Source organism: Quercus suber, unplaced genomic scaffold (genome assembly GCF_002906115.3).
Source record: "Quercus suber isolate HL8 unplaced genomic scaffold, Cork oak 2.0 scaffold_37, whole genome shotgun sequence".
NCBI classification, from domain to species: Eukaryota; Viridiplantae; Streptophyta; class Magnoliopsida; order Fagales; family Fagaceae; genus Quercus; species Quercus suber.
Genome location: NW_027069502.1, coordinates 1,404,530 through 1,431,881, shown reverse-complemented (window position 1 = coordinate 1,431,881; position 27,352 = coordinate 1,404,530). Strand labels below are relative to the sequence as shown.

At 31.9% G+C, this 27,352-nt stretch overlaps 1 protein-coding gene and 1 non-coding gene across 2 annotated transcripts; both read left to right on the top strand.

Annotated features, from left to right (window-relative positions):
- Positions 1–5,372: 5,372 nt before the first annotated feature.
- TRNAS-AGA (transfer RNA serine (anticodon AGA)) lies at positions 5,373–5,454 on the top strand. The gene has a single exon. It is a non-coding gene; the product is annotated as a tRNA-Ser (tRNA).
- An 18,153-nt stretch (positions 5,455–23,607) lies between these two features.
- On the top strand, positions 23,608–27,060 carry LOC111995809 (uncharacterized). Its single transcript, XM_024027749.2, has 6 exons — positions 23,608–24,130; positions 24,919–25,012; positions 25,470–25,621; positions 25,728–25,803; positions 25,903–25,963; positions 26,754–27,060. The coding sequence occupies exons 1-5, from the start codon at positions 24,008–24,010 to the stop codon at positions 25,917–25,919; spliced, it is 462 nt and encodes a 153-aa protein (XP_023883517.1). The 5' UTR covers positions 23,608–24,007; the 3' UTR covers positions 25,920–25,963; positions 26,754–27,060.
- Positions 27,061–27,352: the final 292 nt, after the last annotated feature.

The following is a 27,352-nucleotide window of genomic DNA, read 5'->3' as shown; positions in this document are numbered from 1 at the left end:
TTAAGTAAATAGTTGTCTGAAATTGTTGACAGATAAATCGGTACTTCTCATGCATTCAACATGTAGCACTGGTTTGATCATTAAATGAAGCCAGAGCTTTCCTGTTCCAAATATTGCCTACGTGCTTCTGTTTTAGCAATTTTCTATACTTTTATCTCATCTTGTAGTTTTATTACTTAGAGCTTAAGCCTGTGCAGTCTTGCATCGGGCTCTTGGTGGTCAGAGCTTGGATTATCAGACTGAGTGGGATTCATTTAGCATGCAGTATTGGTTTCTTCTTTTCTAAGGACATGATCAAAATTCATTTGAAGATAAATTAGTATCTTCTTTTTCTTTTTCCTTTAATTTTCTTCTTTAGAGGGACTTCATTTTGGTTTCAGGGCTTGCTAATTATCCCTCATACTATTGAAGAGCATGGTCACACATCTTAACCTGTAAATGGTTGACCCTCATTTTATAGGATCCTATATTTGGATTTTTGAGCTCCTTTACATATATATCGTGTTGATATGAGGGCAATCTATTCAAAATTCAATGTAGGCTTGTCATTAAGTGAGACATTAAAGTTATTGAATCTATGTGTGACTTTCCAATGTAGCCATGTGTTGAAGGCCTCTAGCCCATGGGTTTAATGGGCCAATCCTGCCCTAGTAATTACAAACAATTGAATTTGAAGGTGAATAAATTATCAACCCACCTCAAAAACCTCTGATCCATGGGTTTAATGAGCCAAACTCATCCTAAATTGGTGTGTAGCAATTATAAACAATTTACACATATATATATATATATCAGTGTATATATGCATGTGTGACAACTTTTTTTTCACCCAATTTATTATTATTATTTTTAATTTTAGAATCGCGTGAGTGACCATTGTTGGCAATGTTTGTGACTTTTGTGTTGTGGTGCTTTTTATTTTATTTCCTCCACAATCCCAATAATTATATCACTCACGGCTACTTTATTTACTTTGGACTCTTCGAATCTAATAATTTTTTTTCTATACAACAATGGCAGTCTTTTCTCTCCCTTTAACCTCTCATCCTTGGTTAACACGATTTAATCCAAGAAACTTAAATTTTGTCCCATGAATATTTCAAATCTCAATTTATTTTATCGTCTGTTTAGAATATAAAGCTAAAGTTCATTTGAACTGAAAATCCATAAACATCCCTCCGCACTTTTCCTAAGTTAACAATAAAATGAATTAAAAATTAGCTGTAAGTTGAGTTATAGAGCACACAACCTGTAAAGATCCAAACCATATAGATCAATAAGTTTAGTGGCAGGGGACACAACTTTATGAATCTATGCTAATACTATATTGCTGTTGATTTGTTAAACAAAGGAATAATATGGAAAGCATTCTCTCCTGTCATCGCTTACCTTTCTCTTTGTAAACACAAATTTCTCAAAGTTTGAAAATCAAACAAATTGAAAAGTGTTCCACAAATATAATTTTGTATTAATCAAGTAGTGAGCACAATCTTTGTTTTGATTCTTTTACAAAAGAATACTTCTGTGATTCTATCTTCTTTTGTTGTTTTTCAAGTCCTTCAAATGTTCTTCAAGTTCTTTAAAGATCATTGAGACAAAATTTCCAATGTCCTCTATTTATAGTGGTTTCAGAGGATAAGCTCCACTTTGAATTGATATGCTTGAAGATATGTAGTAGACTCTGATTGACCCAAATTTTGCATAGAGATAATTATATATATTTATCTATTTTAATAAATATCATATTTTGATAAAGATAATAATAAACAAAGATAAATTATCTCTATTTTATTTATTTATTTTAAAAAAATAATTATCTATCAATTTTAAATAGGAAATTTACATTTATCTTGTGAGCCAAATGCCATGTAGCAAATTTTAATATGACAATGTGATGCCAATTTGGATGACACATGTCATCATTTGATTTAATTAATTTAATGACATATTAATTTAGAATTTGTCACTGAATTTTGATGTGGCATTTTATAATTGGCTTAAAATTTTGCCTTCTACACTCTTATTCATTTTTTCTTCTCTTCCATATGTATTTTCTTTTTCTTCATTGTACTCCATAGCACTAGCATCCGAGGATGCCAAAAAATTTCTATTATACATTCTCAAAACTTACTTTATCTATTTTACCATCTCATTTTACAACTTACCCAACATACCAATTTCTATTTACATGCAACTTATTAAAATAATACTAGCCTCATCACATGCGCTCTGCACGTGCGATGAGGCTGTTTTTTTTTTTTTTTAGCTTAATGGAATTTTTCAATTTGAGTTTATTTATTATTAATGAGGTTACACAAAAAGGGATTTTTAAGAAACTAAAATTTAGCATTTGAAATAGAGTAAACCGCTGGGTTTAGTGTGTGTTAGTTTTTAAAAATATATATATATATATTTAACGTGGGTGAGATATATTAAACTAGAGAGTATGTTAATTTTTAGATAAAAAGTTTCTTGGTAGTTTATTTTTATTTTTTATTTTTTAGATTTTGTTGAATTACAATTTTAACCATTTTTTTAAATTTTTTAAGAATAAAGATTATCTAATTAGCTTAGGGGTATTTATGACATTTTCTAAAAGCATAACTAACTTTCTGAATCATCTTAATATATAGAAATAAATTATACCAACAAATAATATAGGAGAAATTGCATTTTACTCACCTATGGTTTGGCCCGTTTTAAAAGTGTCCACCCGTGATTTAAAAGTTATCACTTAACCCACCTAAGATGACCTTCGTTAGACACCTGTTACCCACCTCTGCCCTTTCCGTTAAAAATCCCCTTTACTATATAAGCCATAATAGAAACAGAATTAGAAGCAACATATTGAGGAACAACTTCTCTCTCACCATCTTAGAAATCAAATCTTCAAACCCAAATCCCATATTGTGAGCCGAATCTTGTTCAATCAACACAATAATTGATTCCCTTTTGATGTATATACTACCAACAAAATGGAACCCAGATAGCAAGTGAAAACAAAAAAGAACCCATGTTTTTATTTATTTATTGGAAGTAACCCAGAAGATTCTACATCTTCTTTTGAAGCCATAGATAGAACAAATATGCCAAATCCTAACAATTCAAAGTAGGAAAAACCATTATACTCACAAATCCATTAACCCACAAATCCATTAAACCCAAAAAATTTGAACCCACCAACTATAAGGAAATTTAAACCAACCTAGAAAATTCGAACCCACAAATCCATTAACCCTAGAAAATTTAAATCCACCACTCTTCGCTGCTTCGATCTCGGCCGATCTAAACATTTAGGTTGCTCTGCTGCTCAGCCGATCTCACAATTTCGTTATTCTTATTTCTTTGTTTTTGCTTCCTGGTATGGGGTTTTGGGCGGTGGCTAACAGCGGTGGTGGTGTTGGAGGTGGTAGTTTGGTAAGACTATGATTTGATGGTTCAGTGAGTTGGCTGTGGTGTTGGATTTGTTAGATTGCTGGGGGTTTTTTTTTTGGATTTTTTTTGTTGGGTTCTTCTTGTTTCTTTGTTTTTGCATCCTGGTTTGGGGTTTTAGGCAGTGGCTAACAGCAGTGGTGGTATTGGAGGTGGTAGTTTGGTGAGACTATGATTTGATGGTTTAGTGAGTTGGTTGTGGTGTTGGATTTGCTAGATTGCTAGGTTTTTTTTTTTTTTTTTGCAAATTTTTATTTTACTTGCAAATTTGGGTTTTTTTTAGAGAACCCAGCAAAAGAGAGAGGGTTAGAGTTTTAGAGAGGGGTTTTTTTGCTTTGTCTACCCTACTTTGTGCTAATTATGTATATGAAAAATGATGAAACAAATTTTATCTTGACTTGTTTTTTGATATTTTTCTTTTATATTTTATGTGAAGAAGAGGAAGAAGAAAAAAGAAGAGAGAGACATAAAATATAATGAAAAAGACACATTTACCCTTATTTTTAAGGGTAAAAATAGAGAGGTGGGTTACAGATGTCTAACGGAGGGCACCTCAGGTGAGTTAAGTGACACTTTTAAAACACAGGTGGCTTATGTCTAATGGAGAGTACCTCAAGTGGATTAAGTGACACTTTTTAAAACACAGGTGGCTTAGTTAAAACTGACCAAACCGCAGGTGGGTTAACTGCAATTACCCCAATAATATAAGAAAAAAAAATCAATTCTCTCTCGTCTCTCCCATCTTTCTCTTCCCTCTTTTCAACATTTCCTCTCACTCCATCAAACCCACACAACCACCACCACTAAACCACAACAACCTTTTCCTCTCTTCCTCTCACTCCATCAAACCCACATAGCCACCACCACTGAACTACAACAACCCACAACCAATATTTAATCCACACAGCCAACATCACAACCAAAACCCATCAAACCTACACAACCACTGAACTCACAAAACCTAGAACCTAAAACAACCAACCAACCAACTCGAAACAAACAACTAACCAAAAAAAAATTGAAACCCACCGCTCCTCCACTGAAAATTTCGAAATCGAAACAACCAACCCACACTGATTCAAAGAAGCCTTAGCCACTGTACACATCCCAACACCATTGAAACAACCAACCCATACCGATTCAACAACCCACACCAATTCAACAACCCACAAGCAATTCAAACCCTCATCGATTCAACAACTTACAGTCAATTCAAACCCCACACCGATTCAACATGCCAATCACCAAACCCATCTAAAAAATAAAATAAAATAAAATAAACCACTGTTGATCTACACTATCTGAGAGAGAAAGCAAGGTCTAAGAGAGGGAGAAAGAGAGGGAAAGTGGTAGGCAAGAGAGAGAGATGAGATAGAGAATGAGGAAAGAGAAATATTATTTATTTATTTGGAGAGAGAGAGAGAGAGAGAGAGAGAGAGAGAGAGAGTGAGTGAGAATAAAATATTAATTTTTTTTACACCTAAACCTACTGTAGGTTCTATATTTAAGAATTCACTATTCACAGTTGCTAAATCTTTTTAGGAATACATACTCAGATGGAGCTTACATTTGTTTTATTGGTTGGTAAAATAGCAACTGGGGCCCCCAATGCTAATGCTCTAATTAGATGTAAGCCATTATGGTGCAACAACAACGAATGGCAATTTTAATTGGATGTTACTCTTGTTTTGATCTAATGCTAGAGATATCTATTATGTGATAATCATGTTCAATAAGTATGAGTATCCTAGCAATCACATATTCATAGCTTAAGCAATTAATCAAAAATTTTTAACACATTTATATATATATATATATGTTTGTGTATAGTCTATATCTTCATGAATACTCAAAAGTCAAAACTCACATGTCCACATTGCAAGGTAAGAGCCGCGGATAGAATAGATAATAAATAATATTAAACTCTTCTTTACAAACAAGTGGTCGTGCCGGAGTGGTTATCGGGCATGACTAGAAATCATGTGGGCTCTGCCCGCGCAGGTTCGAATCCTGCCGACCACGAAATTTTTATTTTTTTATTTTTTTTTGTGTGTCACTTTTCGTCATTTAATGGACCTAGATTCTAGAACTGGCTCAGCTACAAGAACATTTATATTTTGCTAAGCAGTTAGAAGAACATTTGAACCAGCCCAATGACTCATCAACATGGTCAACTTCCAATCTATGGCCAATTAACACATGTGGCTTCATATATAAATATTTTTTTGTCACTTTTATCAACTTAATTCATACGATTCTTCGTTCCTCAGGGAAAAAAAAAATTGGACACTATGGGTCCGTTTGGATAGCACTTATTGTTGCTGAAAGTTGCTAAAAACTGATTGTTACTGCAAATACTGTAGCAAAATAATTTTTAAATGTGTGAATAGTGTTGTGAGACCCACTTTTAATATTAAATATTACGTGAACAGTGCATGAACAGTGTACGCACAGTACATGCACAGTAAATTTTGTTCCCCAAAGTCAAAAAAGCCGGCCAAAAAAAAAAAAAGAAAAAAAAAAAGAGGGAGAAAACGTGAAACTGAAAACGTGCTGCAACTTAACGTGCTATCCAAACCCATACTATGAGTCCATTTGGATACAACTTATTGTTGCTGAAAATTGATTGTTGCTGAAAATACTATAGCAAAATAAATTTTAAATGTATGAATAGTATCATGAGACCCATGTGTTTAATATTTTTTAATGCGGAACAGTATATGCATAATCCGTGAACAGTGTATATACTGTTCATGAACAGTAAATATTGTCTCTCAAAGTCAACAAATGCGGGGGGGAAAAAAAAGGGAGAAAATGCGCTTTGAAAACGCAGATACCGGATTAATTGCTATCCAAACCCACACTATGTCACAAGACTCATTGCCAAAAACTAAAGATTTTTGAACTTGGACTAGATTCAGTTAAACCTGGACCAGATTCGGCCTAGACTTGTATGATATGTACTCTCTCTCTCTCTTTGCCCTAGGAATTATTTTTAGGGTGGTTACTAAAAAATTTAAATTACCACAATATTTTTCTTGGTACCATTTTTTAAAGAAAAATGAAAATAGAAATTATTTTTATTGAATAAGTTGAACGAGTTACAAATTTTATCTTTTTGTTTTATAATAGACTTTTTGTTAAATAATTTTTTTGCTTATTGCTGTTTGGTCTTGTCTTGTTTTTGTTTGGTTTATGTTTGTTGTTATTTGATTTAATATTTATTATTGTTATTTAAACTTTAAAAAAAAAAAAAAGGATTAAGAATTATGTTTGGAGGCAGAATTAATTTTGGAATAAAGCTACGCCCACAATATTTTTATAATAAATCTTTTGCAAAAAGCTGTTATTAGTAGATAAAAAAATAATATTAGTATCTAGTCCAAATTAAAATTAGTAACAGCTTACTATATTAGATTTATTGTAAAATTATTGTGAATATGTAATAGCATTACTCTTATTTTTGTAATTCTCAAGTCAGGGTATTCAAAAGTTTTATTGTATAGTCACAATAGGTTAGTTTAGCATATAATATTTTTTTTGGCAAGTGTATATATACATATTTTTGTCAATCATGGTGGTTCTGTGAACACCCTGGCTTGCAAGTAGAGCCGCCACTACTCTCTCTCTCTCTCTCTCTCTCTCTCTCTCTCTCTCTCTCTCTCTCTCTCTCTCTCTCTCTCTCTCTCTCTCTCTCTCTCTCTCTCTCTCTCTCAAGTGTTCTTGGGTTGGATTCTCATTTCTCAAAAAACTTGAAGCATTGCTTGTGTTTTCGAAGAATGGCTTGTTGGAATAAGGGACAAGGAATGAAGACAACTCCAACCAAGATGCAGAAATCCTCTCCTCACATGGAAGTAAAAGATGGTCTTAAATCTTAATTCAATCTTTGGCCTCAAAAAAAATAAAAGATATTCCTTGATCAAGACGGTGCAACTAACCCAAACTAGCCGTGTTTGTGCCTTGACACAACCCCGTGAAGGTGGTTTAAAGTCCATATAAGCTAATAAGCATGATAAACAAAGCCCTTGTTCGATCGGGTTTGCATTCTTTTTGGAAGACTATATGGGTGCCCACAATTGTATAACATTGGCGGATGTCTCACGTGAATAAGCTTTTATGTTATCGGTTCATTTTGAAAGTTTTAATAATAAATAATTGTTATGGTTCATATATTATAATATTTAAAAGTTAATTTTGATTATATGACCATTATCAATTATATTTAAGAAATTAATTTAGATTTTATATTAGGTATTACATTGTGTCTTTAACTCTTTATATTCATACTTGCAAAATATTAAAATGACAAGAGATCAATAATTGTAAATTTTGTTTTTAGAAATTCAATAAACACAAAATGTGAACATGTGTGTTAAGGACAATGAAATGTGTAATCCAAGTGCGCTTATTAATATATTATATCAATAAAAAAATATTTATTGATGTAATATTAACAAAAAATTACACATGTACTTTTTTTTTTTGGGTGGAGAACCGCATATAAAGAGGGAATGTGATTCTAAGACAAAGGTATACCATAAGCTCTACATAATAACTATGGCAACTTTTAAGTGATGGTAGATCAAGTTATATTATATACACAACATGTTCTCTTAAACAATGTAGGAGAATTACCCTTTTTTTAACACATACACACAGGAAATAGAGTTCCAACACAAAGATAATTGCATATGTACTTGATGATATATATATATATATATATATGAGATGAGTTAAAGTTATACAGTGTAACTTTAAGAAATATTATACACTTAATAACTTTTTATTGGATAAATAATTTGAAAATCCAGCTGTTAGATTACATGTTCTTTATATTCTTAACATGCATGTCAAAAAACATGTTAATCGGAGATTATTTATTATTTGATCGATAAAACCATCTTTCATGAATCATTTTAAATTACAAAAACTTGTATTTTAAATATTTGATCGATGACCTAGTTATTAATATTTTGTTATCTTGAAATTTTGTAAGTAAGGAGAATATAGAAAGATAATGTAATCTAACAGTGGATTATCAAAATTCGCATCCAATAATGATATATTGAGTGGTAACATTAACTAAATTACATCAGATATAACTTGAACCTGTTAATACATGATAATGAATTCATATTTTGACATAAATGCAAATATTTGATGATGTGAAAGACCAAATGAAGAGAATTCCCAATGAATGTGCCCTCATTACAGTACCTAGACCACTAAGACTTAACCAATGCCATTGTTGAAGAAGGAGAGGGCCAATCCCAAACCCACAATTGAGATGAGCAAGATTGGCCGTTGATGGAGAATAAAATTATTGAAATGGCAGATCTTGTGAAGTATATTGATGAGTCAAATGTTAAACTTGGAGACAAGTTTCTTTTAGAGAGGGGAGCCTTGGTATATCGCATTTGGAGCAAACATTTCAATTTGTAGCAAAGCGTTATGGACTATGGACAAGTTGTACTTGTACCTCCAAGCAAAACTATTTTTATAAGAGTTTAAATTCAGTCAGGACTTGGCGAAAACCCAAGTATTTACGCCCTCCAATGAGATAGTGACATGTCAGCACTTTACCAAAATATGAATACAAGCACCCCCATACGATAACAGCTTACAATATCAAATTCAAAATTCAAAACACAACCCTCCTCCTCACGTTCAAACCAAACCTCCACAACTCCACTCCCACCCCACCACACACGCCGCCACAAAAGCCAATGGAGTCACTTCCAGAGCCAAAAAAAAAAAAAACACCAGAGCTACCACACCACTATGAAGGGAAAAATTCAAGAAAATGAAACCTGGATGAGAAATCCAAGCACCACCACTCCAATAAGCCTAATTTACAAACAAAAATTAAGACCCATCTCATTTCTAGTGCTCCTCAAAGAAGTAACCAAACCCAAAAATCTATAGAAACACCAATATCAATAACAGAACAAAAACCCATTAGCTTGTTTCAAAAACTAGACAAAACCCAAATGAGAAAATACATAAGTTAAAACAAAAACGATGAGGAAGATGGCCATGGTTAGTGCTGGGTCCTTTGTTGAACATCTGATGTATGCAGTGTTTTTTTTTTTTCCAAGCCACCCTATAGACCCACACTCGGCCTCTGATGAGTTAGACTGAGAGTTTGAGGTTATGGGTTTGATCACATTGAATGAGAGGGATGAGTAGACGATTTTGGGTTTGAGAATCACTATTTGTGGCTCAGGTGATGGCGGAGTAATAAAGCTCCACCATGAATTCTGATCCATGGTGATTCAGATAGTTTGTGATTTTCTTTGATTTTTTTTTCTTAAAAATACAAATTATTAATAATTGTGCTTGGTAGCTGAGTAAATCATTAGGAAAAAGCCGCATAAGTTTTCTCTACTTTGTATTTGGCAGCCTAGAAAATTAAAAGGGAAACCTAAAAAAATTTTCATCTTCATTTAGTGTTTGGTAGCCAAGAAAACCAAAAGGAAAATCTGTTTTCACAAAGAAACCCAAAAAACACCCAATGGCCTTGATTCAACCACATCGGCCAAGGACTTAACCTCTAACACAAAATTGCCATCAACACCACATCAAACTCCAAATGAACACTTAAGCCACACCCAAAATCCAGAACCCAATTGCCATTGTAAAAGGATAAAAAAAAATATATATATATATTGAAAGAAAGAGAGATAACGTGAGATTAGATCCATGGAAGAGGAAAAAGAAAAAGAAAGAGAGAGATTGTCAACAGCTCATGTGTAACAAAGGTGTAATAAAATTTGGGATTAATAAATGAGATATTATATTCACTTTCTAATAAATAGCTGACATGGAGATCCATTACTGGTGGGGCGTAAAACCCATGTTTTACGCCCTATCCGAACAGAATATTCACTCATAAACATGTGCTCAATTACTTGAAATTTGTGCTAAATCAATGTAGAAGTTGATTATACAATTGCTTAATTGATTTAGGCACGTGGGAATCAATATAGCTTGTGATTATTTCAGCATGTGACAAATTCATTTACACGTGTATATGAATTAATTATCAAGTCATGATGATGTCATTTTTGTCATTGGGTGACATATTATTAGCTATTTTGGGTTTTATTTTCTTGGGTCTTAATAAAGGGTATTTTTAAGAAAATTGTTAATAAATTATTTTTAAAAAGTTTTGATACAACTTTAATAGAAAATATAAAAGATTGTTAAAAAAATTAATTGCTATTTTTTATTTTTCTCATAAAAAGATTTTAAAAATATTTCTTAAATTAATGGCCTTATAACATATGTTCACTCTCTCCAATTTTCTTTCTTTGCTGAACAATTTTTATTTATTTATTGTTTGTTTGCGTAGGTACAAAAAGAAGAAGAGGCCAGAAGGAGGTGGGGATGGATGCAGGGTGGGTACAAGGTAATTGATAGTGGCTCTGTTCAATAATATAGGTTGAGGTTGTCACTATGCATATTTCAGAATAATGACAACTAAATATTTAATGTTAAAAAAAATGTCATATCCAATACCCAAATCTCTCATTTTTGCAAGGTTTGAGAAATTTTATGGTATGCCGCTTATCTCTTAAATTTTTTGAAGCGGCTAATTCACGAACTCGAATTTGTGACTTGCTGTATTAGATGAAATGCACTTGCTTTCACACCAAGACCCAAAAGTTAAAAATTATTATTTTTCTTTCTTTTATATTTTTAAGTAAAGTCTAAATGATAATGATTGTTTCATATAAAAAATTTTCACACTCATACGGATCATATTTACAAATAGATCATATGTACAAATATTCTTAGAAAAGGGGACACCTAGCTTCCACATTTTTCACATGATATGGACACTATTAGCATGAAGTAATCATTTTCCTATGGTAAGGGGTTTATGAGAAATGTAAGAACTTTTATGTGTTAATTTTTTAACAAGATTGGTCGTTGATGGAGAATAAAGTTATGGATATGGCGGATTATGTGAAGTATATTGATGAGTCAAATGTTAAACTTGAGGACAAGTTTCTTTTAGAGGGCGAGCCTAGGTTAGTTTAGTGCATTTGGAGCAAACATTTCCGTTCGAAGCAAAGCGGTATGGTCAAGTTGTACCTCCAAGCAAAGCTATTTTTATGAAAATGTGCAAAATTATTTGAGATAAGTGTTAAGTCAATGATTCAATATAGAAGTTTGGGAAAATTACAATTTATCACCCTAAGTTATGTCTTAAATTACACTTTGCACCATAAATTATTCGAATGTACAGTTTGCACTCTAAATTTTTTTTTTTTTTGGATAAATGCACCCTAATGTTAATTTTACTGTTAAGTTGGATGAAAATATGAAGCATGTAACTTATATGTGTGTATTTCTTAAGTGGCACAAACTTAAAAGACCAAAAACCCCTCTTTCCAGTAAGTTAAAACAATTTTTTTTTTTAATCTCTCTCCCCAAATCAAAATCCCTAGAACCCTAAATTCCCAAATCAAAATCATCTTAAATACCACCACTATTCCACCACCGCAACAAGTAACTTGAAAGTTTTGTAAGAGGCATGATCTTTGTCACCTTGATAATGTAGGAAATTTGTCTTCTTTACTGGCCATTTGTTGATTGATGTTGAAATTTCTGCAATATAGAATAGGCGTTGCAGAAATATATAGGTTAAGTGGCACAAACTTAAAAGACCAAAAACCCCACTTTCCAATAAGTTAAAACAATTTTTTTTTAATCTCTCTCTCTTTCTCCAAATCAAAATCGCTAGAATTCTAAATTCCCAAATCAAAATCATCTTAAATACCACCACTATTCCACCACCGCAACAAGTAATATGAAAGTTTTGTAAGAGGCATGATCTTTGTCACCTCGACAATATAAGAAATTTGACTTCTTTACTGGCCATTTGTTGATTGATGTTGAAATTTTTGTAATATAGAACAGGCGTTGCAGAAATATGTAGGTTGTTTCAAAGAATACTAATTCGTACTTTGACCGAATGGTAAAATTTTATTGTCCAAAGGTATCAGTGCTTTGTCTTTTGTTCCATATTAAATATATACCATGCTTCATAGAACCTACCTCATAGAATAGGGATTCGTAGGATAGGTAAAAGGGCAATACCTTAGCTTTTGACTTTCATCATACTTTCAACTACAAATTGACAGTTTCTTTTAGGGATTTAGGGCTTCTTTTGAGCAGTGGTTTCACGGTGGTAGAGCAATGGTGGTGTTGAAGATGATTTTGATTTAGGGTTTTTTAATTTGAAGAGAGGAGCCAATGAGGCAGTGGTTTCACGGTGGTAGAGCAATGGTGGTGTTGAAGATGATTTTGATTTAGGGTTTTTTAATTTGAAGAGAGGAGCCAATGAGAGAGAGAGAGAGAGAGAGAGAGAGCTGAATAACAAAACAATTGTTTCTAACTGATTGGAAAGAGGGGTTTTTGGTCTTTTAAATTTGTGTCATTTAAGCAATACATATATACAAGTCACATGTTTCATATTTTCATCAAACTTAACAGTAAAATTAACGTGATGGTACAAAGTATAACAAAAATCATAATTTATGGTACAAATCATGCATTCGAATCGTTGGTGCAAAGTATATTTTAAAGTATATTTTAAGACGATAAAGTGTAATTTTTTTTAAAAGTTGACAAGACAAGTGCTTAATTGATTTAGGCATATTGGATGCTATGCCAGATTTATTGTCGGATGTCATGTCTATTGTTTCCTCCTGTTTGAAATCCCTTTAGAGTTGGGATTGTTTTTATTTATTCAAAAGCTTTAATTACTTTGCTCACAATTTAGTTTGTTGGGCTTCTTTTTGTAAATGGGATGGACCAATAGCCACTTCTTTTCTTCTAATGAGTTTCTTACTGGAAAGTTAGAGATGGGTTTGAGCCTTCCCTCTCTCTCTCCTCTTAATATAATCTTTATTTATCAACAAAAAAAAAAAAAGATTTAAGCATGTGAGAATTTATTTAGCTTGTGATTATTTTAGCATGTGAAAAGTTCATTTACACATGTTAGGAATTAATAAGCTAGTTATGATAATGTCATCCTCGTCCTCGGGTGACATATTAGTAGCTATTTTATGCTTTCTTTTTTGTCTTTGTTGGATAGCTGTTATGTTGGTACAAAAAGAAGAAAAGGCCAGAAGGGGGTGGGGATGGCTGTGGTGGGTACAAAATAATTGATATTTGATACTGCCTCCATTCAATAATATGGGCCGAGGTTGCCACTGCACATATTTCTGACTTCTGAGTAATGATAACTAAATATTTAAAGTAAAAAAAAAAAAGTTGTATCCAATAAATAAATCTCTCATTTTTGTAGGGTTTGAAAAAGTTGTAAAAGGCAGCTTTACTTTCAATTTTTTTGAACAAGTTGATTCACGAACTTGAACTAATATCTTATTGTTTTTTTATAGAAGGCACTTGCTTTCACACCATAACCTAAATGTTAAAAATTATCATTTTTTTTTTCTTTCTCCCTATAATTTTAAGTAAACGTCTAAACAACCATGATTGTTCCACATAAAAAGTTTCACACTCATACGGATCATATCATATGTACACTTATTCTTAGAAAAGGTAGACACCTAGCATCAACATTTTTCACATGTTATGTACTATATTAGCATGAAGTAATAATTTTCCTATGGTTAGGGGTATCTGAGAAATGTAGGTACTTTCATGTGTTCATTTTTAGACCTTTTTTTTTTTTTTGAGAAACTTTTAGACTTAATTTTAAACATTATAGAAACAACTTTTTAGTGATGTAAATATGTAAAGTAGTAGTTGTAGGCTATGCGAAAAAAACAAAAAAAAAAAAACAAACAAACTAGTTAGCAGATAAAATAAACGATACATTGTACTAGACATATCTTCGAATCTTTAATGCATTTGTCCAAACCTTAGCGCATTCAGTGCAAAAAGACACTATAAAAAATAAAAAATCTATAGGTAAAAGATTGTGACAAGACACGACGCTAGTTCAGTCTTCACACTCTCTTAGTACTAGTACCGACGTGATTCATGTGAGGCTCATGACCCTAGAGATCTTTTATTTTTTCTTATGAATTTTTTTTTTTGGTAAAATATCATTTTCGTCCCTAAACTATTATAAAAGTTTATTTTTCATCCTTAAACTTTCAAAAGTTCTATTTTCGTCCCTAAACTATCACAAAAGTTCATTTTTCGTCCCTAAACTTTTAAAAGTTCTATTTTCGTCCCTAAACTTTTCCAAACGTATTGATTTTCGTCCCTCCCACATCAGCACTCTGTCAAGCCACGTCAGCACTCCGTCAGAACTTTTGAAAATTTAGGGACGAAAATAGAACTTTTGAAAGTTTAAGGACGAAAAATGAACTTTTGTGATAGTTTAGGGACGAAAATAGAACTTTTGAAAGTTTAGGGACGAAAAATGAACTTTTTTGATAGTTTAGGGACGAAAATGATATTTTACCCTTTTTTTTTTTTTTTTTTAAGAAACAACAAAATAGATTAGGTAGAAGTGACCAAGGCAAATGAATAGTTTAGCCGCACGCAAAATCTAGTCAAACTTGTAGAGGGCTACAAACCAATCACTATAATAAGCTAGATCATCAAGCTGGAAATTAATAAAAGGATGTTGTAGATATTACAAATTTTAGCCCTAAAATTACTTACAAATTTTATTATAGTAAAATTATAAATTTATATACGACACAAACTACAAAAAGATCTTTATTTATAGTTTTGTTAAAATAATATAATCATAATTTTTATATAAACAATATGTATTTGAATCTACGTTATTTGTTTTATAATGATTGTTTTTTTTTTTTTTCTTCTAATTATATTATGTGGTTTTGTTGCAAGTTATATTGTTATTTTTCTTTTTAGATGGCATTGAGGAATCTTACTACTCAAGTGAATGAGGGGCCATTGCAAATATCTCAAGACCAAATGTTTGTGGAAGTGTTTGGACTTGAGCATCATGGACGAGATCGTGGTTATGGGGCTGGAGTCACTCATACCAAGTTATGGGGTTCCTCCTCATTTAGAATGCATGATCTTAAGAAGCAACTCCAAGAATCTAAACACAAATATTTAGAATCTGAACACAAACGTTTAGAGACTGATGCAGAGTTGAAAGAGGAAGTAAAGCACCTCAAAAGCATGCTCGAACGACAAGCTATTCAAATGGCAGAACAAAGAAGACATTTTGAGGAACAACAAGCTAGTCAAATGGCAAAACAAAGAGCACATTATGACAATACGATGATGCAAATGTTGAGTTATATCACCTCGCAATCAACTCAATCTAGTAGTGATCACTAGGGTATGAAGATCAACTCAAATTAGTCACTTGTGGGGTGTGTTTGAATAGGATTTTCACCCAGCGTGAGTGCTTTTTAATGCTTTTGTTTTTTGTTTTAGTTATCTGGATTTGAATCTAAAGCTAATTGGATTTGTTTATTGCTTCAATTTGTTTACTTCTACCATGACAAGGAGTTGTTGTTGCCTTGTGTTGTTGAATCTTGAATGGTTAACCATTGCAACCGAGAGAAAAGTCAAGGCACTTGGTCTCTTCTTGTCAATAACAAATGAAAAAAAAAAAATTCTGGCAAAAATTTCTAATCTTTTTATGGGTATTGTACTTTTACTAGAGGTTGTATTTTATTTTTTCTAAGCTTTAATAATAAAACCCATGTGATTTAAGAGCATTGGGAGTAATATTTATGTGTTTATATGTATGGGTTTTACATAGGTGGAATTATTTGATTTTGAATTTTTTGGATCTGTGCTTGAATTTGTGCTATTGTATTGCTGATGTTATGCTTATGTTTAAATGGGTTTGTGTTATTGAGCTTGTGCTTTTGTGTTCCTTGAATGGATTTAGTGTTAAATATGGGTTGGTTTTGTTGAATTAAAGGAGATTCATGGATTTGTGTTCTAATATTTTGGAGCACATTGTGTTTGTATTGTCAGTATGTTGTGTTTGGTTTTGAATTTTCTGGATGTATTTGTATTGTGTATATGTTATGTTTGATTTTGAATTTTCTGGGTTTGTGTTTAATTTTTATTTTTTTTGGTTTGAATTTTGAATTTTTTGGGGGAAAAAAAAAAAAACTATAGCCGCATTTTTAAAAACACAGCTATAGGTCCGCAGCCTATAACTGGTGTTGCTCAAAGTGGGTCTATAGCTGCATTTTTTAAAAACGCAACTATAGGCCCGCAGTCATAACCATGGCTAAAGGTCAGACTCGGTTATAGGTCTAACCTTTAGCCGCGGTTATAAAAACACGGCTATAGACCCGCAGGGGGCTATTACTGCGCAATTTAGGTCTGATTTATAAATGCGGCTATAGGAAATGTAGCTGCATTTTTGGGGTCTATAGCCGCGTTTTTTAAACGCAACTATAGCCCCCATTTTTTGTAGTGTGGGCTAGAGTTTACTCATAATAATTGGGTTGAATTGGATTTGAGTTAGAAACAATTAGTTAAATGGGTTTTAATAGGTAAATGAATTTTATAAACCCAACCTAATTATGCCCACCCCAAACCCACCCATTTGCCACCTCTATATTACCACATGAAGACAACATATACTCATTATCTATGTGACATATATATATATATATATATTGTAGCATATGGGTTTTGCATTTGGTTGAGGTGGCCATTATTGGATGGGAGTGAAATTCCATCCTTGTTGGGGCATAGTTTGGTATGGTCATTAGTTTCTACTAGTCGTAACGTATTGCGTGAGAATATATAACTATTTTGTAATATGATATAATTTATGATTTATTCTCTAAAACGTACTGGAGATATTATTTCTAAAAAAAAAAAAAAAATTGTCTCTCCATCTCTACAAATATATCATTCACATTCTCAAAAAAAAAAAAAAAAACATACAAATACAAATATATCATTCTATTATTTCGAGTTTTTTTATTTTTATTTTTGAAAACCTTAGGTTGATTTGATTGATATTATTCCTTTTTTTTTTTTTTTTGAGATAAAAGATAGAAATACTATTCTTTTTTCAAGTGATTTATATTATTCAAACTTTTGTATAGTGTGTTATGGTTTTTTTTTTCTACAACTAAAATTTTAAGTTCCAAAATTAATTATTTGAATTTCTCATTCTCTTAAGAAGATTATCATGATAACCAAACCTCATCACAAATTTACAATTGATATTACTCAAATAATTTATAGACACATTCAAATACATAATCATGTAGATTGTATTTTGATATAATTCTCACTTGTAAAAATTCTAAAAATTAACTCAAACCAAAACTATAAGAGGTATAGAGAGTACATGTGATAAATAACTCAAAAACACACCACTAAAGTGTATCATCCAGTTTCTCAAAAAAAAAAAAAGTGTATCATCCAAAAGTAGAGACAAAAAAAAAAAAAAAAATCATCAATCTAAAGTAGAGTGGCAAGACCAGAATTAATAATAGAGAGAGAGAGAGAGAGAGAGAGAGAGAGAGAGAGAGAGAGAGAGAGAGCATTCACCTTTTTATATGAGGGAAATATGGATTGAATGGAAGAAAAAATAAAAAAATTTATAATAAAAAAATTGGGGAGAAGAAGAGTCAAAATAAAAGGAAGATGAAGGGATAGAGAAATTGTAATGTTAAGGTATAGAGTAGTGGGGAAATAAGAAGGTAGAAGTAAGTAAATGTTAGAGAATGTGCAACTGTAAGGTGGAAAATTAATAAGGAGAAAAATAATTAAAAATGAGAGAGAAAATATTGAAAATAGGTTGATGATGCAGTGCTAATGTGGCTTAATAAAAGTATACGAACATTAAACGTTACGCTTCGACTTTTAAATATATATATATATATATATAGATATATATATAGATTAAGTATAGTTTTGAAAATGTTAAATTTATTATCAAATTTATAATCTTTTTAAAAGACTTGAACTCCTTGTAATTGGATTCACTTACATGCCCTTTACACTAAAAAATAATTAATATTTTAAAATTATAAAAAAAAAAAAAACAATCATTATAAAACAAATAACGTAGATTCAAATACATATTGTTTATATAAAAATTATGATTATATTATTTTAACAAAACTATAAATAAAGATCTTTTTGTAGTTTGTGTCGTATATAAATTTATAATTTTACTATAATAAAATTTGTAAGTAATTTTAGGGCTAAAATTTGTAATATCTACAACATCCTTTTATTAATTTCCAGCTTGATGATCTAGCTTATTATAGTGATTGGTTTGTAGCCCTCTACAAGTTTGACTAGATTTTGCGTGCGGCTAAACTATTCATTTGNAAAATTATATTTAGTGTAACTCTAAGTAATGTTACACAATTTAATTTTTTTTAATTAGATGCAAATATTGACAAATTCATCGTTAGATTACATTATTTTCGTATTTACTTCGTACTTGCAAAATTTTGAGATAATCAAATATTAATAGTCATCTCATCAATCAATTATTAAAATTCAAATTTTTGTAATTTAAAATAATGTATAAAAGATGAGTTTATAAATGAAATAGTAAATAGCATCCGATTAATATGAAAATTGACGTGCATGTTAAGAACAAATAGAATATATAATTCAACAGTTGAATTTTTAAAATATTAATTCAATAACAAGTTATTAGGTGATGTAACATTACTTAGAATTACACCAGCTTGAACCCAACCCTCTATACATATACATATATATATATATATATATAATCTCTAAGTTGATAAATGGTAAGGAATCCAATATCACTTTCATATCAATAAATATTGATATATTTTTTTTTTAATTGTACGTCAAATATAAATAGGTTATAAGCTAATTGAGTTTTATTGAATTATGAGTGTTTAGACTTAGCTCAATAATGAATATAAAATGTTTATGCTTGGCTCGAGTTCGAACTAAGCTTATAAATGATATTCGAACTCAAGTTTATAAAAAAATTTAAAAGCCAACTCGAGCTTAATATCAAATTTTTGAGATTGAAATCCAATACAAGTACATTATCAAAACCATATCAAATTTATTTGATTTGGATGAGTAATCTCACCTACCAATTACTCAAAAGTGTTAGTAAAGATATTGTTATTAAGCTAATATCAAGCTTATTACTAAACTCATAGTCTAAGCTTAAATCGTTTTGTAACGTAAAAATTAAGGTTCAAATTTAATTCATTTATAAACAAACAAACATAAACAAATTTTTTATAAAGTAAAGTCTGAGCTATTGATGAACAATTTGATTCATATACCGTACAAATTATATCATTTCATAGTTTTTATTATGTAGACGTCAACTTCAACCTGTCTCATCCATGAAGAAGTGGGGAAGTCATGTATATTGGTAGCCACACAAGCCATGAACACAGTAAAGTAGTATATTCTTATGAAAAGAAGATTTATCTAGGTTAATTATACAAATAAATCTAATGGCTCAAATTGAACTCGGTCTATACCTAAGGGTGGCAAAGTAAGCCTAAACCTATTTGCCCACTCAAACCTACCCACTCTAACTAAACCCGAACCTATCCAACTATTAGTTAGGTTAAATGGGCATAAATCTAATTAGACTCAGTAATTATTGAGTTTTTAACTAAATCCCATTGAAGCCCATTTACACCAAAAACAATATACCCAAATTCAACCCTGCCCTTCCCAAAAAAAAAAAAAAAAAAACTCAGCCCTCAGACATTTAAGGCTTTCACGAGGGATTTCATTTTCCCTCATTTTCTCAGAACTCGATGATGCCGATGTCGATGACAGAGAACATATCAGTGATATTGAGTCACGAAGGGAGATTTATTTAGTACAATATCTTCAGTGACATCTTCGAAGTCACCGCTAAGTATAAGATCGATGTAAAACACTCCGAAAGAGTACTTACTCCAAGAAAGTGTTGTGAAAAGATCCTCTTCGCCTTCCTCTTCCTTAACCTCTTCCGGCTCATCTCGGATGATTTTAGAATCCACGACGGCCTTGTCATCAATGTCGATGTCGTCATCATCTGTGAAGTTCTCGAAAGTGCGAGGGATCTAATCGGTGTTGAATCCGACAGAGGTCGGTGATTCTGGCGTTGAAACAAGCGCCGAATTCTCTCTAGAGTTCCTTCCGTCTTCTCCTTCGGCCATAAACCCTTTCTCTCTTTTAATTTTGCTCCGATTTAATTCTTAATTTGGTTTAGTGATTATTGATTACTTAGCTAAAAATGAAAAAAAAAATTATTGGTTACTTAGCTAAAAATGAAAAAAAAAAAAAAAAAAAAAAAAAGAAAAGAAGAAGAAGAAGAAGAAGCTAATTAGGTATAATAGTGTGTTATGAAGTGTATTTAATTAATGGTAATGGTGAATGAGAATTGACAAATTGTTTCGATTTATTGCTTAATTGGTTTAGTAATTAGTAATTATTTTATTTTTAATAGAAATTTGATTGCTTTATGTCACTTAGCAAAAACTGGGAAAAAAAAAAGTGAATTGGGAATAATAGAGTACTTTGGTTATTTTCACTTTAGTGGCATTCTGGTAATTTTGATAATTGGGTAATTGGGTGGTACTACAAAAAACACGGTTATAGCTGACCTATAGCCGCATTATAAGAAATGCAGCTATAGACTTAACCTATGGCCGCGTTTCTAAAAAACGCAGCTATAGGAGAAGTCTATAGCTGCGTTTAAAAAATGCAACTACAGGTCCAGGCAAATAATTTTTTTTTAATGGATGACCTATAGCCTCATTTTTAAAACGCGGCTATAGGTGAAGTTAATAGCCACGTTGGCAAGTGTCTTTAGCTGCGTTTTTGTGATAGGACCTATAGCTGCATTAAAAACACGGCTATACGTCCAGCCAAATTATATATATATTTTAAATATAATATACAACCGAATAAAATAAATTTCTTTTTAAAAGGAGGACCTATAGCCACATTTTTAAAAACGCGCTAAGGCCTTAAATGTCTGAGGGCTGAGTTTTTTTTTTTTTTTTTTTTGGGAAGGGCAGGGTTGAATTTGGGTATATTGTTTTTGGTGTAAATGGGCTTCAATGGGATTTAGTTAAAAACTCAATAATTACTGAGTCTAATTAGATTTATGCCCATTTAACCTAACTAATAGTTGGATAGGTTCGGGTTTAGTTAGAGTGGGTAGGTTTGAGTGGGCAAATAGGTTTAGGCTTACTTTGCCACCCTTAGGTATAGACCGAGTTCAATTTGAGCCATTAGATTTATTTGTATAATTAACCTAGATAAATCTTCTTTTCATAAGAATATACTACTTTACTGTGTTCATGGCTTGTGTGGCTACCAATATACATGACTTCCCCACTTCTTCATGGATGAGACAGGTTGAAGTTGACGTCTACATAATAAAAACTATGAAATGATATAATTTGTACGGTATATGAATCAAATTGTTCATCAATAGCTCAGACTTTACTTTATAAAAAATTTGTTTATGTTTGTTTGTTTATAAATGAATTAAATTTGAACCTTAATTTTTACGTTACAAAACGATTTAAGCTTAGACTATGAGTTTAGTAATAAGCTTGATATTAGCTTAATAACAATATCTTTACTAACACTTTTGAGTAATTGGTAGGTGAGATTACTCATCCAAATCAAATAAATTTGATATGGTTTTGATAATGTACTTGTATTGGATTTCAATCTCAAAAATTTGATATTAAGCTCGAGTTGGCTTTTAAATTTTTTTATAAACTTGAGTTCGAATATCATTTATAAGCTTAGTTCGAACTCGAGCCAAGCATAAACATTTTATATTCATTATTGAGCTAAGTCTAAACACTCATAATTCAATAAAACTCAATTAGCTTATAACCTATTTATATTTGACGTACAATTAAAAAAAAAATATATCAATATTTATTGATATGAAAGTGATATTGGATTCCTTACCATTTATCAACTTAGAGATTATATATATATATATATATATGTATATGTATAGAGGGTTGGGTTCAAGCTGGTGTAATTCTAAGTAATGTTACATCACCTAATAACTTGTTATTGAATTAATATTTTAAAAATTCAACTGTTGAATTATATATTCTATTTGTTCTTAACATGCACGTCAATTTTCATATTAATCGGATGCTATTTACTATTTCATTTATAAACTCATCTTTTATACATTATTTTAAATTACAAAAATTTGAATTTTAATAATTGATTGATGAGATGACTATTAATATTTGATTATCTCAAAATTTTGCAAGTACGAAGTAAATACGAAAATAATGTAATCTAACGATGAATTTGTCAATATTTGCATCTAATTAAAAAAAATTAAATTGTGTAACATTACTTAGAGTTACACTAAATATAATTTTAACCTAACACACACACACACACACACACACACACACACACATATATATATATATATAATAAATGCCAATTTTGTTTGTTATTATTATTTTTTGTGGCGTGAATTGTTTTTCTCTTCGTATGTAGTAAGTACATAGGTATCTCGGACTTCCTAGTATCAGAAGGCCGACATATAGATAGAAGTATCTGGTATTTTAGTATCTACTTTGATATTTGAGAATAGAGTCAAAGAGTCTTGGACAGAGCAAATAATGATGGCATATCGGAATAAGCTTTGGGTGGAAAAAAACAACCTTATCTTGTTATCTACTTGTGGGATCAGAAACATCCCGATTCAGTTATTTTATAACCACAAATTTCCTTTTTTCGCAACTTTGTCACCATTCTAACATTGATACATTAACAATGACGTGCTGTGAACAGTTGTTTATCTCATTATTATTACATTTTGCCTGCTTACAGTTTTCCTATCAAAATTGTGGCATAATTATAGCAAAAAAGAAAAAAAAAAAAATTTGGTGGTCCTTGATTTTCTGTTTGAGATTTCTTTAACTTTCTTGCTTTCTGAAAGCCTAGGAGCTAATTTTCGAGAAAATCACTCCAAGGAAGGGCCACAGGCTAGGAGAAGAAAGTGGGGTCGGATAGAGGAAATGAGTGGAGACTGGTGAGGATGTACATGAAGTTCTGTGATTCCTAGAGAACATAGAGAAATAGATTGCTTGTCCAATGGGAACACATGGCTGTAAAATCTAAGTCCACTTGGATGAGAAATGGACCCCACATGACACTTATCCAGGATGTTCTGTGGGAAAAAAAGATGGAAGATATGATATTATATGCAGAGAACAGAGATTGAGAGAGAGTGGGAGAGAGAGTTTAGTAACATAGGATAATGGTAATCCAATGGAAAAATTTACCAATGGGAAATTACATGTTGTAAAATATTGTGAGAGAACGCCGCCTTTTTTCTTTATTGGTGATGATTATTGGCGATGATGGCACATGGACGGCACGTCTTCTATAGGATTTTTTTCAGTATAAATTTGATGTTTTGTGAAGCAATTTAACTTCAACTCGCACACACTGGTCTGATCTCCCTCTAGCACTGTTTCCACTGTGCTTTCTTTTTCTACAAATCTTTTCTGTTTGTTTTGTTTCAACTGGGTCTTTCTTGGATTTAACTTTTATTAGTTTTTGGAGGCAGTTTTTTTTTTTTGTTGGTTAAAAAAAAGAAAGAAAGATAATGGAGAGTAAGAAGCAAGAGTATTCACCTTCGTCACTCACTGCTGATCTTTTTGGTACCAAGGAGTTGCCACCATCACCGTCAGCAGGAACTTTTGCATCTATTTTTCCGCCTCCTTCAATGGTATAATGTTACTGTTCTCTATTTCATGCATTTGTTTAGTTGTTTTTGTTCTTCAGTTGGTCATAATCTGAAGTTCTTTCGTATTCTTTTTCTAGTTTTCTCTTGGATCTCATTTATAATTTAGATTAAATGTTACAAATTTAAAAGCATATGTGATGATGTGATAGTTTTAAATATTATCAGATCCACGAAATAAAATCTTAACCGTCAAATTGATCATATATAATATAATAAAGGTGGGGGGGAAAAGATTGATTTTGGTTTGAATTGGAAATTCTTTCATAGAATAAGGGGTGTTATTATTTTCTTTGCTTGGCCAGATTAGGTGATGTTTACTATTTGTTACTTTTGTGGATTTCACTGTATACTTCAATTATATCTTAATTTGGAACTTGCATCACAGCCAGAAAAAGTTAATGTTGGTTTGATCATATAATGCTTTTGGAATGGAGGCAATATAATTTAGTTTGTATATGCTCCTGACCAAACATTTTCATATTTTGAATGTGTGGTTGTGGAACTTTTGACAAACCAAGAGAGACTTCAGAAAAACATTTCTTATGATTTAGATTTAAAGAGACAGTGGAATCAATGTATACTCTGTTTGTTCTTAAAACTCACGATGAAGCAAGTTAAAAGTATAATAGCAAAGAATAGGATTGGCGCAGCGAGGATCAAGCGGTATGGAGGATTTGAGTAATGCAATGTCCAGCATATTCTTCACTGGAAGACATCTCCTGGGATTTCTGTGTGTGAACGTCTGAACTCTTTCTTTTTGTGGATTTCAGGTGGCTGGGAAGAACTCAGGCACTGAGGTAATAGGATCTTGGCAGAAACCAAATTCAGAAAATCACACATGGAACATGAAACAAGAAACTTCAGGTTCATGATCGGGCTCTTTAGTCTCTTCTGTTCGTCCATTCTTCTTTCACCATTTCAAGAATATATGGGACCTTATTTCAGAGTAAAGTTTTTCTTTGACAATGCCTGTTGTTTCATGCTCTCTTTCTCTCTCTCTCTTAGTTGATAAGCAAAAGATTGTCACTTGACACTTAGCTTCCTGTATTTGTTTCTTGGGCGAATCAAACAAAAATATATTTAGTTTATTTGCTTAGCACTTCTCTTACCTATTTCTAGAGCCAAAATTCTTAGAATCTTCATTTACTAAGTGAGAGAAATAAGGATGCATTTTCACATTTTGCGACCATCTAGGTTATGCTCCCTGTAATCTCTAGAATTATCATCTCCTAGTAATGAAATTCTGAGTACCTTAATGTAAGTAAAGCTATTGTTTGGAGAATATTGTCTTTGAACTTCGTATTTTGCTCAAATTATGCAGTTGCACGCTGTAGCATACCCAACAATGACAGGGGTTCAGTTTTCCATGAAGAAAGAGTGGAACCTTGTCATCTAAGTTCATCTCTTTATTATGGTGGGCAAGACGTCTATTCCCAGTACCCAAGTACCCAAAACTCTGGATCATTCCCTCTAGTGAGTCTTGATTAGTTGATAATTGGTAAAGTATGATACTGTGATAGTGTCAGCCTGATCAGTATTATGTGAAACTAATTGTGTTCATAACTTTGTGATGAATTAGTTCAAGGAAGATGGGGGAGAAGATGATCTGAATGGAAACAATGCAAACAGTGCATCTCGAGGAAATTGGTGGCAAGGTATTCCTGTTATTAATGAAGATTTGTTTGAAAATCAGCAAAGTTATGGTTGTAGACTATACTGATGTCTTTCTAACTTGCTGATTTTCCTTTCTGTAGGTTCACTTTATTATTAGGGCCTTGCCTTCCTAGGCATATGAAATTTCCATCTATTTTCAAGGTATGTAAAATTGTAAATGGAAACATTTATGTGGTAGGAAATAGACTGATTTTTTATTTTTTATTGTATATAACATTTCCTAATAAGTGACAAAGTATAGCACATACAGTGGTCACAAGGGGACAACAAACTATTAAGCTTCTCTCTCTTTAACATTCACCTCTAGTTTGTGCTTGGCTCAAAATTATAGGCCTTGTTTTTTTCAGTTTGCTGCTAGAACTAACAGTGTTTATACTGGGACTCTATATGCCATATTATGTGCTTCAACTAAAGCACTGTGACTTATTGTGGTGGAATATCTGATCTCTGGAATTAAAATGAACAAAGTGGCTAATTGGTTGCATTCGCATCTATCTCCACAATCTTCAAGTAATCAGTTTATCTAAAGAAGTCCCTTTGAATTTTGCAATGCAAGAAAATGCATATTGACAAAACCAAAACCAAAAGGCATATCAATCTCTTTTAACAGTTTGTGAATGCTCTTCTCACTCCCTCCCCACACCACGCGCGCCACCCCTCCCCCACCCCCCCCCCCCCCCCCCCCCCCCCCCCTTTCCTTTTGGCTTCTTGTGGGGACTGGGTAAAATAAAAAGATGAGTGTAAAAAGAGGGTGTACAAGAAAGGGAGGGGACTTTAAAATTATTTAAGAATGATACTCGTTAGTGCATACATACTTTCATGAAAATATCAGTCAACTTTTTGAGTTGAGGCTTTACCAAAGCTCTCATTATAATTCTTTAATCTGATTTGCAGTGTTTTAACTTAAGTTGTATTTCTGTTTTCTATGCAGGAATTCCGGAGCCTTGGTAATAAGCATGGCAGATTTGCAAAATAAATAAGTAGCCAATGTAGACAAAGCTTATAAGCGATTAGTTATGGCTGCTCTCTCAGTTTAATTGTACAAAGCCTTTGTGGTGACTATCACATCATATCTGTTTCGATGGAGAACCAAAACAGATGGTTGATAGATTCTATAAAAGTTGTCCAGCTTCTCTTTTGGGCTAAGTTTTCATATGCGGTCGAACAATGTCATGTGCTTTTTTAAACCTGTAATTGATATAATAGATGGATAGAAGGGCGTTAAGTAGTTTGAGATATGTTAGTAAGGTTTTATTTATTTTATGTTGCGATAATCGATTATTGAAAAGAGGCCGGGTCTTTTGTGTGATGGCAAATGTCATCCACCAAAAGCTATAGATACTAGATTCAAGTCCGGAATCATCATTTCCAAAAAATAAAAATATAAAAATTTGAAGGGTAAGGCTGTCTAACAATTACCTCTCTCAGACCTTGTTAAAGTGGGGTGAGTTTTTCACATTAAGTACGTCATTTTTCTAAGATTGTATATTGAAATATATATATTGAGAAGACTTAAAGTAGGAACATAAT